Genomic DNA, 17,282 nt, shown 5'->3' with positions numbered 1-17,282 from the left:
CTCATCAGCATGCGTATTCTTTTGGGTTTTGTTGTTGTTGTTAACATATGGAGGTTATACGATCCATCACTGAGTGCAGCCCTGTCCTCTTAATAGGCAGAAATACCACACATTTTGGAAGGAGGACTTAGCTACAGGCCGTTCTTATTAAGCCCCTCCTTCAACTTATCTCAGCTTAAGTTGTTATTTTTGAACTGCAGTCACTATGTGGCATTGTAAGTTGAAAACAACCACTTGAGCCCTTTCCAGTGAGGCTTTGAGTGGCCCTGATACTAGGCATGAAGGAGAGATAAGCAGCACATTGAAGTCCTAGTATCACTGTAGCTGAGGGCAAGGAGTGAATGGAAACATACCCTCCCTCTGGCACTGCCTGGCTCTGGATGAGGGGAGAGGAAGCCAAGCAGCTCGGGTTTACACACACAGTGGGAGCCAGCAGCCTCTCCGCTGATGACAGATTAGACTCAAGGCCTGGTTAGTGGGAAGCCTGTGATTAGACCTCAGCAGCATCTGTCTCTAGCACTAAAGAAATTACTGCTGCAGGCTGCAATTTTCTCAGCAAACTGTAATTATAAGAGGACCCTCATTCCTACCGTTTTTCTCAACAACTTAAGTGCAAAAGAAATGTGGGTGAGGTTGCAGGGAAGCAGAAACTGTGAAAGGAGCAGGAAAGAGACACCTGTTTATTTTTGTTCAGCTCATTCCAATTATTTTCTTTCTGTTTCTTAGATTTATATGATTCACGGGCTATTTTTTCCCAAAAGTCAGTGGCAAGGTTTAACTCCCTGAAGCTGTCCTGCCACCCACCTGAAAGGACACATCTATGCATTTACACTTCATGGCATCTTAGATGAGTGTGGTGGTGCTTGCAGAAAGTGCCATAACAGCCTCTCCCCTGGCAGTGCCCTCTCTTTCCTCCCACGGGAGCAGCAGTGCCAGGTGCCAGACTTTGATCATGACGTTTCTCAGGACACCGCTGGGCAGCTATGGCCTGGGCAGAAGTGTAGGATATTGGACAATGGGCAGTGTGAGTTTGAACTCTACTCCCAAAGGCCCTGTCTAGACTAGGATTTAAGAGTTCAAACTTAAAAAGCATTAGATTCTATTTAATAACTCTCTGTTTTAAAAGACATAGAAAAAGCAGCATTTGAACTCCCAATAATACTTGGAATTTTTGTGCAAGTAACAATGTCAAAAAAAGAGCAAGATTTCTCTACTAGAAAATAACCTTTTGTTTGTGCAGATGTAACTCCATAGAAGCTCCTTTGCCATTAGTGTTTCTTTGCTTGGAAAATAAGAAGAAACAGATTTTTTTTCAATTTAAATCCAGAGGCTCACTCAGAGAAGGAGAAATATCTAAGAGTAGAGTTTGCCAACATAGCTTTACCATCTAATACTTTAAATGTTGACAAGGCCAAAATGATTCAAACTAATCTATGTGCTACTTTCTTAACTGTCCTCAGGGTTTTAATATGACTGTTCAGTATACTTTGGATGCAAAAGAGTCTTGTCTATGTTTTACATCAACACTGTACTCATCTAGAAGAAAGCAGAATTGCTCCTAACCAGCATGTCTGCCCTCAGTTCCACAGCATGCCTGGCAGCACAGCCAGGGATGAAAGTGTGGCAGCAAGAATTTGACCCTTGAGGCTGGAAGCACCAGGAGGCAGTTAAGTCGGCAAGCAGATCCCTTGTCTCCAGAGCCAAGTCTCTGCAGATACTGGTGGGAAAGACACACATCTGGAGTTGTCTGGAATTGGCACAGATTGCTGTGGACAAAGAGGAGAGAAAGGAAGGGTTGGAAGGAAAGTGGAAAGAATGCTTCTTACACATTTCGCTTTCTTTTCCATCTGCTTGTGTGATTTGCTGTGAGCTATTAAGCAGCTGCAGTTCTCTGCCCCAGAAGGGACTGTGTTTCAGTAGAGATGGAGAATGATTCCTACAGCTAAGCGCTTTGGGAGCCCCCTAGAATGAAAGGGGTGATAGGAATAATGTTTTTCTGATGGACTATTATGCTAAATACACTTGGGACCACACCACCTGAGGCAGTAGGCAGAGATGCTGTTCGACTATTCAGAACTGAATTCCCTGGCAGGCATTGGGTACTGCTGGGTACTTCCAATTCATCCTTTTCACAGTAAATGAGTCCCTCTTGTCTTTTGCCTTCCAGGCAGAACCTCCCAACTCTACCCCACTGGTTCTGAAATTCAAGGAGGACAGATCATTCAAGCAAAGTGTGTTTGCAGACTGGAAGACTTTGCATCTTGAGGGGATAAGGGTAGTGAAGAAGGACCAGGACAAGTAGGAGCAGGCGTATTGCAACTGCCAAGGACTGAGCAGGAGAACGTTTTCTTGCATCCATTCAGATGCTCAGAATGGATGCTCAGCTATTTCCTTCTTTGTTCCTGCAGTCAACATGCTCCACCTGCTTTTACTTACCCATTTCCTGTTTACGGCTTCCAAAAGCTGTCTCATGAAATCACTGATCTGTCACTAGATCTGTCTTTACAGTCCCTTTTGGGCAGGCTTCACTATTTTTTTGTCTCTCCTTGGTACATAGACCTTTCAGATGGAGGAGTTGTGTGCTGTGTGTGCATGTCTGTATGCCTGTGTGTGTGCACGCAGTCAGAAGGTACGTCAGGAAAGTATGTACTCAGTAGTTCTTTCTGCCTCCATATACCCCTTTTTCTACCCCTACATCCTAGTGTGTGCTGCTTTTTTCGAACTTGAGCAAAGAAATAAGCAGTAGTACCAACGTCCCCCTTTCTTTAGAACAAAGGACTAAAGATGCTTAAGGGAAAGACTCTTCCCATTACTTTCAAGTGTCTGGGAGTTCTCCCACAAACAAGAGAATTGTTCTCTGGATAGCTCACCCAAGCCTTCAGATTATTTTCTAGTTTTGAAAACAGGTCGGTAATTTCTCCTAGTCTGCTGTTAAGTTTCTCAAATGTGAAAGGCGAGGTGTGAGGAGCAGGAAAGATCAACCAAACTAAAATAAATCTTTCTTACAGTTTAGTTGGCTCCCACGAGTCCCCATTTCACACTTAGTCAGACACATTGTAGAAATCACCAGAAAAGCATGCATACTTTTAAGTCCACTGTCTTTAGCTCTACTATAGATAATGCTGCAGCTACCACTAAAATCAAATTTATTTATCATTACTTTTGCTGTTTGTTTACTTTTTGTATTTCTCTTCTGGAGCAGTGAAAATAGTTTCTTCAGTTTCCTCTCTAATTCTCATGCTCTTGCACAGCGCTGCAATGTTTGGGTTGCGGTGAGCACTGAAGGAGAATGTTCCCTTCTTAAAATAAATCATGGAAACATTTCTGTTGGAAGCAGGGCTTGTAGAAGTTTGTTTTTTTTAATAAGAAGAATGTTGGGCCAACTTTGACCTGACACCATATTCTTTTAAAGGTAACAGGCTTACAATGCATGTCAGTCTATATACTGAGATGTATATATGCATGTGTATGAGTGTACATGTATATATACACAAACCAGTATTAAGCCAGATACACTGGTATAACTGAGCACTGAAATCATCCTTTAAGAATGCTGGACACATCTGCAAATTCCTTAAGTAGCCTTACTGCAAGTTAGTGTCAGCCTGGATGCTTAGTGTGCTGACATAGATGTAGAAGGCGTAAGTCCATAAACACACACCAGCACTGTTGCTGAGCTGTTTCACACTTCCATAATTGTGTTGATGAGCTCACACTCACACAAATTGCTGAATATTTCAAGAATACTAAACCTCTTATTTTAACCATAACATAAATCTGCAGAGGTAGCACTTCTGTATGAGCTAGGAGGTATAGTTTAGGCTTCACTGATGTCCAGGCAGCTATCTCCTGCCGGCATAGCACAACCCTGCTTAGATCAGAATTTGCTGAAGTATCCTTCAAGGTGTCTGTTAGAAGCTTTTGAATTTTTTTTAATAAGGAAAAGGAAGCATTTTTTTCTGCACAGAAGTGTCTTTCAGATTGGCTTAAGTATTTAAAATAGTTACTTTGGTTCTCATCCAGCACAATTCATTCAATAATTTGTGTTAGGGTATTGTCATCAGTGGCATTTGCCCAGAGTGAGTCACACACACCCAGGCAATGATCTGAGAGAGCCTTCAAATCTTTTTCGTCTTCATTTTATAGGGTATAGCCCTGGTAAATTCATGACTGTATTGTACCACACAGCTCTTCCTGCAGCAACTCCTTTTTTTCTAACCAGCTTTCAATCCAAGGGGCAGCTAATTCCAAAAGAGTCTCTGGTTCAGTGCCCGTCTGTTTTCCAGATGTTTCTTTCACAACGCTGCTTTCCCGTTACACTGCAAATTTGGATCCACTTGAGATATTTTTGCCTCCCTCCTCCACCCCAAAAATGGAGGAAAGCTGAACTATATGAAAACGTAGCAAGAATGAGCCCCTCGGGGAAAACGGCCGGGAAGTGTAGAGGACCATGCAGGTCTCTTTCCAGGAAATGGGTAGAAGGCTCATCCCATGAGTCACTGAAACCTTAGATGACTAAATTCTTGAAGAATAAACTGTCAGGAATATGATATTAGACAGGACAGTTGTTGAGGGGGAGGAGAAAACTTCTTAAATAGCTCCTGTTTGGTTTTTGTTCGTGATTCATTCCTGAGGAAATTGCTGCATCTCTGGCCAGGGGTTGGGCAGTGTGCAGGCAGTGCCAGCCCTCCTGTGCAGAAGCAGCAAGCAACGCTGGCTGGGGTGCACAGCCCTGCCACTCCGGGCCCCGGCGCTCCTTCCAGAAGGGCTGAAAGGGATTGGGAACACTCCGTGGCCATCACTTCAGCTCCCTTCCATTATCCTTGCCCACCTTGAGGAAAGAAATACCAATAATTGATGGGTTTGGGCCCTGTGATTGCTCATTACCATGAAGATAATGGTATTGAAGGCAGACAGCCTGTGAGAGAAGACTGTACAGAGCCCAGGTGAACAAAGGAAGACATGGTCACTAGTACACATATGCTATCTGAATCAATTTGCCTCTTTTTTCTTATACTAGCAGGTATGAAACCCAAAGGAAATGGTGGTATTAAAACTCTAATTCTAAGCTGCTTTTTAAAGAACTTCTTTCTCTACCTGCTCCAACCAGTAAACCAAGTTGTGTCAATAAAATTGGCCCAAAGCTCTGAATTTGGATTTCAGAGAAGCTCTTAAGATTTTAAGTGCCAGTAACAACAGAAGCAGTCAGACTCCCTCCAAAGCTACCTCCGGAGGAGCTGAACCAGCGTTAGCAGCAGTGGGAAATGTTTGCAATATTAGAGAAACCCCAATGTTCCAGCACACTGCTGCCAGTTCCCATTTTGGTGAGCTTCATCCAGAGCATTTAACATTTCGACATTAGTTCTGTGTCTCACAATGCTGTTTACGTAATAATCACTCATTTGGTTCCCATTAAAATCATGGCATTTCTTCTGCAAACCACTGCTTGTAAAAATCGAGCCACCCGGTTTTTCGTTAGACTAAAACAGGAAATCATCTGTAGGATGCGCACTGTAATTCCCAAATGGAGAGTTGGGGGCTTCTTTTGTGCTCTTGGGCATGCAAAGTGCAGATCTGAGAAGCAGGAACATGAAAGATCTGTTAAGGGTTGTTCCTGCAAAACCACAATGTAGTTACTCCCTGGAAGATGTTCTTCAGATACTACATTGATACAAAGAGAGTCCTTTGCTCCTTGTAGTCAGAGTGGCAAGAATCCTCTTCAGAGTGTAGGAATGGTCAGTGTAGTTCTTGCAGGTTGTCCCAGCTACCTTTCAAGGCAGTGCAAAACAATTTCTTGTATTATATACACCAGCAGTTTGAGGAATTCAGTTTCAAATGTCTTAAAACAATGTCTTAAACAATGGGGTGGGTTCACCCCTTCGTGATGGAGCCTGCTCTGCAACCTAACTTGTTTCAGTACCTGGAGCATTTTCCTTAGTGTCTGTGCACTTTTCACTTTCTCTTCTTCAAGGTGGCTCACCAAAAGTTTCTGTTGTGTGAAATTCAAGTTACGTGGCGCTTTTTATTTCTTATGAGTATCAAGAAAACTATGAAAGATTGATGGCTTCTTCTCTTTGCTCTTTCTTCCTCAGAAATAATAATAAATAATTAATAATACATCACTCCTTTTCTAGCTGTTCATCTCAGTGATTTACAAGGAAGGTCAACATCGTTGTACTCTTTTTACAGATGGGAAAAACTGAAACACAGGGCAGGAAACAATTTGATCATTTAATGAGCCCATGGCAAGACTGGGGTATTTAACCAGGTCTCCACAATAGTGTCCTACTTTTTTTTTTTTTTACCCTTCTCCTTCCCAGTCCAGTTCCCTGTGGCTTTGTTGGATAACCTAGGGAAGGACAAGCTTTCCATGAACTTTTTCAGAATTGTCATACTGTAACTGAAAGGTCAGCTTGTTGAATATTTAACAGTTGCTGTGTTTCCAATGTGTTGGTTAAGCATCCTAATTAAGTAGTGATTTAAAAAAAACAACAAAGAGTTTTTAACAGACTGATTCGGTCCCTAGGGCCTCTGAGCTGAATTTCCTTCAGCTAGCCTCTGTTTTCCCGGTTGCAGATTGTCCCGATTGAACACCGTATATATCAAGCACATTCTTATCAGCGTACTGCAGGGAGATTTCCTTCCTCCTCAGTGCCACCGTGCTTACTTCACCTGTTGTATTTCCCTTACAGGCAGATTTTGGTACTCATGTTTCTCAGAATCTGGAGAGTTGCTGAATTATAAATCTTCCAGTTTGGAACAATAACACCGCAATGTGAACAGTGCGGTGCACTGGGTAGAGCAATACACAGCCTAGCACTGAACAGGCTCACCCAAGTATCAGAAGCACTCTGGCTTTAGCAGCACGGAGCTCTCCATGGGCCACAGCGGAGTGCTTCTCCTGCTTGCCTTAAAGTTATGCCTGTCCAGCCTGTCATTTCAGCGAATATCTTTACTGGGAGTAGTTCTGCCTGAGTACATGGTAAGACAAGTTTTGCTCCTCATCTTCCCATGGGAATGGCTGGGAAAGGCAGCCACAGCTGTGTGATCACAGTCTGATCTGCCAGGACCTTGTAACTGCCCCACACTGATCAGACACTGAACTGACATCAACTGTCATGTGGAAAGTGTAGCGCTCTATATGGACCAAGAAATGTAAAATCAGAGCTCTGTGTAGGTCCAAGTTATATCTGAGGGATAGCACACAGATCTTCCTGGCTGCTGACCACTTCCGAAGTATGCCAGTAAGCAAAGCCCCTACCATCTTGGTTATTTCCCCCACTGCTCCTTCAGGCTTTCTTTATTCCAGATATCATTGAGCCTTCATCTGAGGATTTACCAAAAGCTGCAAGACTGCTGCAGGTCACTGGGCACATTGTCTTTACTTTCAGGTTAAGTTTGAGAAATAACCAGTGGTGCCATGCCTCCTGGCCATGTGGATAGAGGAAGCTAAGAAGCAACAATAGATTACATAAAGCAGGGAAATCCCCCTCAAAGGTCTCCCAGACTATCTCAAACTGAAGTTGATTTGCATGCATGCACTACAAATAGCTTTGCAATGGCTTCTAGTCCCATGAAAGGGTTACACGGGTTTGCCTGTAATCATTTAGGCCGGTTCCACCAGTTTCACTCAGAGAAAATAAAAAAAAAGCCTGTATAGAAATCTAAGCAGTTTTATGTAACATCAACCTACTTCAGGTAGAGATACAACTGGGTAATGCTATTCCACAAAAAATCAATGGGAAATAAAATCATAGAATAGTTTGGGTTGGAAGGGACCTTAAAGATCATCCAGTTTCAACACCACCACCACCACCACCCATCCCCCGTGAGAGGCAGGGAGACATCCCACTAGATCAGGCTGCCCTGATCTGTTCAATACCTATTAGTAACTAGCAGTTATTCTAGAAAAACAGTGCTAATAATCTATGTTAAGATTTATAATTTGTGATTATGGATGGGTGGCATCATTCTTCAGCTAAACTTGCAACTAAGCTTCTTATGCAAACTCTTTTTGGTGGAAAATAGGCCTTACTCAAAACCAGAAAAATGCTGTAGGATCCTTTAGCTGAAACCTATAGCCAGCTGCTTTACAAAATCTGAGACTCATTAGGCCTGGAATTCCTGAGTGATGTTGTTCAAAAAGCAGTGGTGTTAAACAGACTTCAAGAATTCCTGTGATTTGTTTAAATGTCACGGTTTAACAGAAACATACAAGTGAGCAGAAAAGAGATAGCGTATTGAAAATGCGTATTTACTGGGTTGTAAATGTAATTGGTTAATATGACCTACGAAAATCTTTTACATTATCTTTGATGCACGAAAAATGACAGTGTTCATAAGCCTAGTACGTCATAACTATGGAATGCCTGAATTATTCTTGAAGACAGACAATATTTTCTGTTCCCTTGCTGAGACAATGGGCTTTTGTGGGGGTTGTTTGTTTGTTTGTTGTAATAGGATAAGAATACAAAGTTCCTAAAGGCTCACTATGACCTGTTTCTTTGGAAGGAGCTTGCTCACCTACTGCCTTCCCTAGCTTTCTACTGAAACAAGTTCTCAGGTGTGTTCCTGCCAGCCCTCTCCCAAAGCTAGACCGAGTATAGACATCTGCACTCATTCTTTAGCCTCTACCGGTAAATTCACAGAAGGATTTTCTGTACATTTTCTGGGTTGTCAAGCCAGCTCTGCATTAAAATTAAGTATAGGTGGGTAGGGATATAATTTTAAATAATGCAGTAGATGCCTTGCAGTAAATACCAAAACTGTTTTAAATAGTATTAGAGGTGCTTTTGTCAGTATAGCATATTCCCTGGGGTTTGTTCTACCTGCATTAGGGTTATCATCCTTGTCAGTATAGTTATACCAGGACAACTATATGAGAAACCCTTCTAATGTAGTTGCTTTTCATATAGTTAACAGTGCTAGAAAGGAGGAGAAAAACTGAGACACAGCTTCAGTTGACAACCTGTGTAAGCCTCGTATTTCTTCTACACTATCACCTCTGATAATATTGATAATGTCATGGTCCGGTTGCAGTGGAATACCTTGTCTGTCATCCTCCTCCTTTCAGTGTTATTGGCTTTCTTCAAAGCTTTGATACAGAACAATAGGAATAGGCCCAGGTATGAACTGGCTGTTCTACAGCGTCCTTCAGGCAGCTGAGGTCTTGCTGTGCTACGGTGGAGCTTGTCTCAATGGACAGGCTGTAGAAACTGAAGTATGTGTTGAATAGGCCTCACACCATGTAACACAATTAGCAGCAGCAAACACAAGGACTTGACATGATCTGACTGATGATTTGTTAGTACCTTGGATATTTTGGTCCTGGTAACTGTGTGTGTTTCTTCAGTTTCTGTTCTTTTCATGAGCTTGCAGGCTGATCATGAAGGCTTTCTTTTTTTATATATCTCTGCTCACAAACAACCATCCATTTTCTACATAAGGTGTCTGATCACAGTAATATAATATCCTGTATTTACATAGTAAACTTCATCTCAAAGCACTTCACAGCCTGGCACTAACATGAGACTAAGAGAAGAGGACCAGCTTGTACTGGTTAGGAAGCAGGCTTTGCTCTCAACCTAGGCATTAGGAAAGCATATAGGATGGAGCTGTAATATTTTCTCTGAATCTAAGCCAATTTGCTAATAGGTGTAATATATTGATATAAGCTGTGCTCTATTTAACTCTAGGAAATGTATTTGAACTGTAGAAAATAAACTGTAGTAGAGAGTGTCAGTCCTCTTACACATACCATTCTCTGTGCACAGGCAGTGTCTACCAAAAAAAACAGTTTTACTGGAAAAATAATGTAATGCAAAGGTCCTCAGCAAGTAGACAGTCATGTTCGGGGAGCACTGCCAAAGGATGGTAGAGAGGGCTGGACTGCTCTGAAGTCTGGCTCCAGGGCACAAGAGTAGCTTCAGAAACTTTGCCAGCCAAAATGAGAATGAAAGTCTGGACACTGATAACGAGAATGACAGCTAGCCAGGCAGCAGAAAGAGGATCATTACATATAAATCAATCCATTTTCAGCAAGTCTGTGAAATTAGTTTGCACTGAACTAATTACCTTGATTCGTTTTGTGAATTGAACAGATTTTGAAGTTGTCGTTTGCTGGAGGAAATGGTAACTTTGGGATCTTGTTCTGACACACTGACCTTGAGATGTCTGTCTTTACTGTGTGTTTCAGATGGAAAGGATCAAGCAAATTTAACCTTGGAAGGAACCAATCCTGCCCTACAGAACATACGGGTGAGGAACACTGCTTTGAAAGACACTTTATTTGATGCAGCTTTACCCAGCACTAATGATGGCACTCTGAGCAATACATCCAATCTATAGAAAAGGACAAATGAAGCCTCCATTAAGAAAAGAATGAATGACGACTCTGGTTTTCTAAAATTCAGTGAAGCAGATAGCTTCACTATTCTTCTTTTGTCTCTCTAAAGACTGACTTTAAAACCAGGTGCTGTTTGTTGTATGTGGGACCATACTTAATTGTGAACTTATGAATATCCTGTATTTTGTTCAAGTTAATTTGAGTGACATAATAATAAAACTTCTGAACAATACACATGCTACTGAAGAAGCATAGACCGTACATGCCTTTCTAATTCACCCCATCACCTCACCAGTCTGGAGGAACTGACAGTCAGACACACTTGGTGTCCACAGACCATAACAGAGTCAAATGGTTGCTTCTGCTTTTTCAGATAAATTATAAACCCACTCATTAGCTTGATTAAGAAGCAATAGTTCAGTGAGCTCTTATTCCTGTAGCTCAGTTGAAAATCATCAGCAATGATATAACAGAGTTGCTAATAGCTGGGCTCTGACAGTTCAGAATGGAAGAACAGGTAGCAATCCCAAAGGTGGGAAGATCGGCAAGTATTACAGCTGCTTAGCTTCCTCGGTCTTCAAAGCACTTCTAAAATATTCACAATGTGACTGCAAACCACAGAACTATTTACTCACCTGACAAACTTAGGGAATGTATGACTTGCTCAAGGCCGCTGAAAACATCACTGGCTTGATTGTGATCAGGATCAGGTTGCCCCCAGCTCTCAAGCCTCACATCCCTAAGGGAAAGCCATGAGTTCAGACAGTGCTGACTTTTGATGCAGTTGCCATTGGCCCAAGGGGCTGGTTTTGTCCTCTGCAGTATCCAGGAAGGCCTCTCTGAGCAATCTCTTGAAAAGCAGAGTAGCCTGTACAGAAATACAGGAGGTACTGCCCAAGGGGCAGCAAGGAAATCAGCCGCAGTGGGGCCACCTGTGGTAGTGAGGCCAGCTGGTTGCCATCAGCTGTTTGCTAGACAGTTTTTGAGTGGTGAGAGAATTCCTAGGGAGCACATGAACTCTGTTAAGAAGTACTGCACTCCCTTACTGTAGCACTGCAAGAGATTGAGGAGCTGATAGGATGTGGAAGCTGATGTTGTGTCACTCCCAGTCACCAAAGGGGGTGGCATGGATAAGGCTACTCTGCAGCTATCTACTTGCGTGCCTGCTCACAAAGCTCTGGGCTCTCAACTTCAGCAAGGAAGTTTCCATCACAACAAGGAAGCTACTCCATTTCAATAAGCTACTTCTAAAAGCTAATACGTTTCACCTTGGGGAAGAGCAATTCAGCATCAGTGTTGCCAGTTTTGTGCTTTGAAATTAAGCAATTATAAAATTTAATTTTAATTTTGTTTTAACTGAGGATTAGGTTTTTCTTCTTGACAGTGCTGCATTACTGGCCCTTCAGTCAAGCCCTGCTGAACTTGCTTGCAGCCATTTTACCAGGGTATCTTGTAAATATTTGGTAAAGCACTCAGACACAGAAGTGTTTTTTGCTCTTACGGTCACATGGCTGGTTCCAGGACCTTTCAGAAGCACAAAAGGCTGAAGGCAGGGAAAATTCCACTGAGATTTATTCAAGTCTCCAGGGAGCAACTGCACTCTAGACTAAAATTTCTCATTGCTGCCTCTATTTTTACAAAACATGGAAGGATACAGAGGGGAAGCTGGAGGGTGGGTTTTTTTATTATTATAAACACCAAAATGCAAGCACTGTTTCACTCATTTCTCTCGTATTACCAGACCATATGCAGTTTGAGAGGGAGACAAGCTTTTTAATGCTCTCTGCACTACCTGAGAAATTTCCATTCAAGTTCTAAAGCGTTTTACAAACATTAATGAATCAAAGCTTAATCCTCTTCTTCTCAGTCCTGTGAAGCAAGTACTAAATACAGTTTAAAGACAGGGCTAATGAGACTAAAAAAGTTGTGCCTTGCATGAAGTCACATGGGCAGCATGGCAAGAGGACTAAGGTCTTTGAATGCCAGCTTTCCACTTCACAACACAGACAACACACATTCCCTCCCTTTCCAAGGCGTGCTGTACTTCCCTTTCTGGGATAGACTGAAAACATGCTGGCATCACACCTTGAGATAACCTTGTTTTTTCCCCTTGGAACAGAGAGACTACTCAGAGCCGCTGTCCTGTAGGATTAACATGAAGAAAAGTTCCAGGGGAGGAGAGGGGGTGGGGAGGAAGCAGAGCAAGTCACTACTCTGTACACCTTGGGCATGTTCTGATTCCACTGCTGCCATTGAAGCTGGTGTACTATCCCGAGCAACCTCAAACATTTTTGTATTTGCTTCCATATAATATTCAGGCAGGACTGTAGTAAAAATGCTATAATCAAAGAGAGAACTTGACTGACAAGATAGGACAAGGAGCCAATAAGTTACTCCTATACTGAATATATGTGATTTCATTATCTTTCTCTATGTGACCTGCATTTCTTACTGCTTCTTATTATCAGAGTCCTCTAACTACAGCTGCAGTAATCTCTTTCCCCTCTTCAGATGAGAGGGATAATCCATCAGCTCCAGTGGTGTGAGTCGGGTTTTTGCCAGGGGGATTAATGGGCAGTTGAAGAGACTTGTTCCCAACAGGGCTGAGCAAAAAGCAATGTGCACATGAATCGTGAAGTCAAGAAGAGGAAACAAATAAATAGATTTAAAGTTTTTGGATTATTTCTTTTCCCTTAGCTTCCTTTGTCCATACTGATCAATAATGAGATATGCAAAAAGTGGAAATGTATTGACAGTGGCTGGCGTAGGCAAGACTGAGACCTTTCCCACTGTGCAAACAGAACTTAAATCAGTGAGGCCCCAAAACCAGATCAGTGTGTACCAGCTATTCCAGCCCTTGTAGATGAGAGACACTGGGATAAAAATCAGGTCACAGTGCAGAAGCCGCCTCCTGTCTCTCCTTTGCCCCTGCACTGGTGCCTTTGGCCTCTGCATGCTGTTACCTTCTGTGACAAGGCTCCAGTGCTGGTCCTTGGGTACCACTTCTTCTGAAGCTCCCTTCCCTGCAGAATATCCAGGCTGGCTGCAAATGCTGTGCACAGTGCTCATTTCATTCCCTGCTGAAAGGCAGCCAGGCCTGAGGTGGAACATGGCAAGCACTTCACTGTGCCTGGCAACACCACACAGCTGCTGAAAACAAGCAAGGAAGAAAGTGGCGTACAAATGCAGGGGAATTTTCACATAGGCAGGATGTAATTTGCAGAGCTGGAATTTGGCCAGGGCACCGGGGTTAAAATGCTGGCTTGCAGGTAACACACTGGGATCTTTCATAATTGAAGTGCTCAGGATCCCCTGTTTCTGTCTTACCTGGAAGATGTCAGAAGATTCTTCCCTATTTAATGTTCCTGGGCAGCTCTCAAACATCTGACACAAAGGAAAAAGTGTCTAATGGTGCTGCACCTGCAGTGCTTCTCTGCCAGCAACTGCCCACTGAGAACAGCAGTGGAAAGGATCACATCCTGACAGGGCTGCGGCCCCATCGCAGTAAGACGTGCCACTGCTGCCTCCATGCCCTGGGCTTTGCTTCACCCTTAACTTTCATTGCTCAGTTTTCAGGCCCCAAATCCCTATCAAACAGAGGGAAAAGATGATAAAATTAGTGCGACCCCTTTAAAACACGTAAAACACAAGAGAGGGAATATTACCCTCTGCTGCTTCAACCTCCTTCTCTGCCACTTGAAATAGTACCTATCAGACAATAAAGAATTACATGAACTGCTTCTCTCCAGTGCAGATGAGTGAGCTTTTCCAACTGGCCTTGCCAATAATGCACAGAGCATTAAGAACTCATGCCTTCTTCTTTCCAGCAGAGAACTCGTGTTCAAAGCAGCAAAACATTTCCCTTTATGATCTCACTTTCCATATAAGCAACCTTTGCATTTACTACGACAATGCTAAATGTTCACAAAAGGTCAAGGAAGTTGTTCATGAATCTCACGTGTGGAAAGTCTGCACGATGTTTCAACCATGGTGTGCCCCACAATCTCAAATATAAATAGTTGCTAACTTCTAAGTCCTTGTCCATCAGACCATGTACAGTTCAAAGAGCTGGTTTCCTCCTTGTGGTGTGTGCAAGCAAACCAAGGAGTTCCTGCCATCTGAGAAAGCACAACCTCTGCATCAGCAGGTCATTAAAAAGGGTCTCTTCCTATGCCTGTGAGGGCTCCCCATATCAGCTTTTGTTTTCTTTGGCGTTTTTGTATGCCATGCAAGCCCCGCTCTGTCAGGTGTTGCTTAATACAACCACTGACCAAACTTGCTGAGAGTACCTCTCAGTCAGTGGGATAACAAACCTACAGGCTGACTCGAACAGCAAACTGAGCTGGAGAGGGTAAAGTACAGGCAGCTGCAGGCAACAGGAAATCCAGCACTAATAAATAAAATGTTCTTATAGCCAGAAAGAGGAAATTAACAGCAGCGGCACAAACTGAGAGGACACAAGAGAGGAACACAGCACAACTGTAGTGCGGGAATCACTGCATTACAGTGAGCTTATTTTTACAGAATGACGTTCTGGTTTGTCATGTGTTCAGACTGCAAAAAAAAAGTTGGGGAATGGGAGGACTGCTCAAAGAGAGGGTCTCTCTCAGAAGTTGTCAACAACCACTGTAATTAAGGAAGCAGCCAGAGCACACACAACCTGAGCTGCCGCCAAAGTGAAATAAAAGCATCTTTTGTTTGCAGCCATAGCCCCGAAGGATAATAAAAGTTGGTTCTACCATGCCAAGTGAGGAGCTGCAGGGACACAGTTTCTAGATGGCAAATGCTCTGCTCCCGTCTTTCCACAATTACACAGTGTGGGAAGGCAGCAAGTTACTCCTCCTATTTGCACTTTCGAAGCACATGCCCACGCACCCTCTCCGACTGCAGCAGCCACCTTAGGAAGCTGCCCACCAGGCAGGTGAGGCCCCAACCACGATGTTAATGATGGAGGTGGCACTGCCCGAGCTTTGGCCCCCAGCCGACGGGCTGCTCTGGCGCTGGCTTGTCCAGGTTGTCTTAACCTTCCCCCCTCACCTCACTCAGCCCTGGGTGTCCGCAGACCCACAGTGTTGCCACCACCAGTTGCTGCTCCCAGAAGAACTCCCAAGGGCGGCTTGGTTCAGGAGGTTCTCTGGTGCCTTGGCAAGAACCTTCAGGCACTGTTCATCCAGAACAGCTGTGTGACCTGTGCCCGTGCAGTGGCAGATGCTGGGGAGTAGAGGGTGGGCTGGAAGAGCCAAGGGGTTCGGCACAGACCTTCTCAACCGTGTGACAGTGTCATGAGGCTTTCGCTGGTGGCTGTAGAAACTCATGTGCAGGTTCAGTGAAGGGGAAAAAAGTCATTCACAAATTGCATGCATATTTCTGAATTCATTCATTGAGTGGCGTTTGCCTTTCATCCTCTCCCCCCGAGCCCCGTGTGCATTGCTGGCATTCTCTCCCAATCCCATATAATAATTCCCAGGTCTCCGCAAGCCACTGCCTGCCAATGGAGCCCACAGTCACTGGACCGCCAGCCCGGTCACATGAAAAGTTACGTGCAAAGGTTTAATGCTTTCTCCTGACCCCAGTCCCTGCTCCCTGAATCCCTTGCAGTGTTTTCCTAATGAGGTGCCAGAGAAGCTTTGCACTGGGCAGGGTGCTAAGAAGGTAGCTATTTAGCTCCAGCATTTCCAGAGTCTTTGAGCTCTCTTCTAGGCCATAAATATAGTGCAAGTTGTGGAGCCAGGTGAATGTCTGACAAGGCTGCCCTCTAGAACTGAAGGAAAAAAAGAACTGCTGCTTTCCAACCGAACACATGTTGCTGTCACCCCACTTTCTGTAGCCCAGCTGCCGTGCTAATGGTTAATTGCTTCAGCAGGGTATGGAGATCGCTTCTTAAAGCCTGTTTGCAGGGTACAGACCTATGATACAGTATCATTTTAGCCTTCACTGGACATTGACAATATGTTTGTAACTTAGGGAATAAAAAAAAAATGATAAAAATACAGTCTTCCCCTAAAGCCTTCCATTACCAGATTCTAAACAATGGTGCAGGTATTTAATATTTCACACAACCTGTAAAGTTGGCAAAATATTTTCTTTCACATCCCTCCTTACCTGAGACATCAGAGAAAACACAGGCTTTTGGAGAATATCAAATAGAAGTGATTTTTTATTAAAAAAAAAAAGGTGAAAACCAGAAATGTTCAAAAGCTGTTTCTGATATATAGGCAGTGAGAGTTGTTTCCTTGCTGTCAGTGTAACCTTAAGGAGTGCAGGTATTTCCTGCAGAAAGAGTTGTTGTTCTCCATCTGATGCTTCCACACAGGAGTTCACGCATGTGGCAGTGTCTGATTTATGTCCTGCAGCTCCGCTTTGGGAAGCATGGGAATTGTGTCTGGCTGTTAGGGCCTGGCTTTCGGCTGAGTTTCACATGGCCCACAGAAAGACGTGCCAGCTGCACCTTAGAGCCAAACAATTGGATAATCAAACTGAGCATTTGGTTTAAGTTTTGGCTCTTTTTTTGGAGGGAGGGGATAGGCCGGTAAGGAACTCCAAACTGTACATGCATTTTTCTGGGTTTAAGTGAAAAGACCATGGCAAAGTCTTACATTACCATCTGTTTATATTGTTCTGGTTTAAGCTCCATCATGACCAACATAACTTTCAAAAACAAACAAATGAAAAAAATTGAAAGAATTTACAATATTCTCTGCTTTTCTCTTGCATTCAAAAGTATAAACCTGTCCTGCTTGACTGGGTGGCAGTCTGATTGTTGCTTTATATTTTATTGCAGTAATTCTTGATTGTAAGCCTCTGAAATCACAAAATCTGAGTTCTAGTCTCAGTCTCCATGCTCAAGTGAAACTACTGAAAAGTGACTTGTCTAACTCTTCAGTATATATGGCGTTTAACATACTTTGCTTAAACTGGGTATTTCCAACTCAATCCA

At 43.3% G+C, this 17,282-nt stretch overlaps 1 protein-coding gene across 5 annotated transcripts in view; it reads left to right on the top strand.

Moving 5' to 3' along the window:
* Positions 1–11,040, top strand: part of RAD51B (RAD51 paralog B) — a 447,787-nt gene extending 436,747 nt beyond the window's left edge. For all 5 annotated transcript variants that reach the window (XM_069858280.1, XM_069858279.1, XM_069858278.1 and 2 more), the window contains one exon: positions 10,196–11,040. In XM_069858280.1, coding sequence (XP_069714381.1) covers positions 10,196–10,347 — 152 coding nt within the window. In that variant the 3' untranslated portion in view covers positions 10,348–11,040. The remainder of the gene's footprint in view (positions 1–10,195) is intronic.
* Positions 11,041–17,282: the final 6,242 nt, after the last annotated feature.

The sequence above is a fragment of the Phaenicophaeus curvirostris genome, chromosome 5, assembly GCF_032191515.1.
Source record: "Phaenicophaeus curvirostris isolate KB17595 chromosome 5, BPBGC_Pcur_1.0, whole genome shotgun sequence".
Lineage (NCBI taxonomy): Eukaryota > Metazoa > Chordata > Aves > Cuculiformes > Cuculidae > Phaenicophaeus > Phaenicophaeus curvirostris.
The sequence above is the reverse complement of the archived record's forward strand: the minus strand, read 5'-3'. Positions and strand labels throughout refer to the sequence as shown.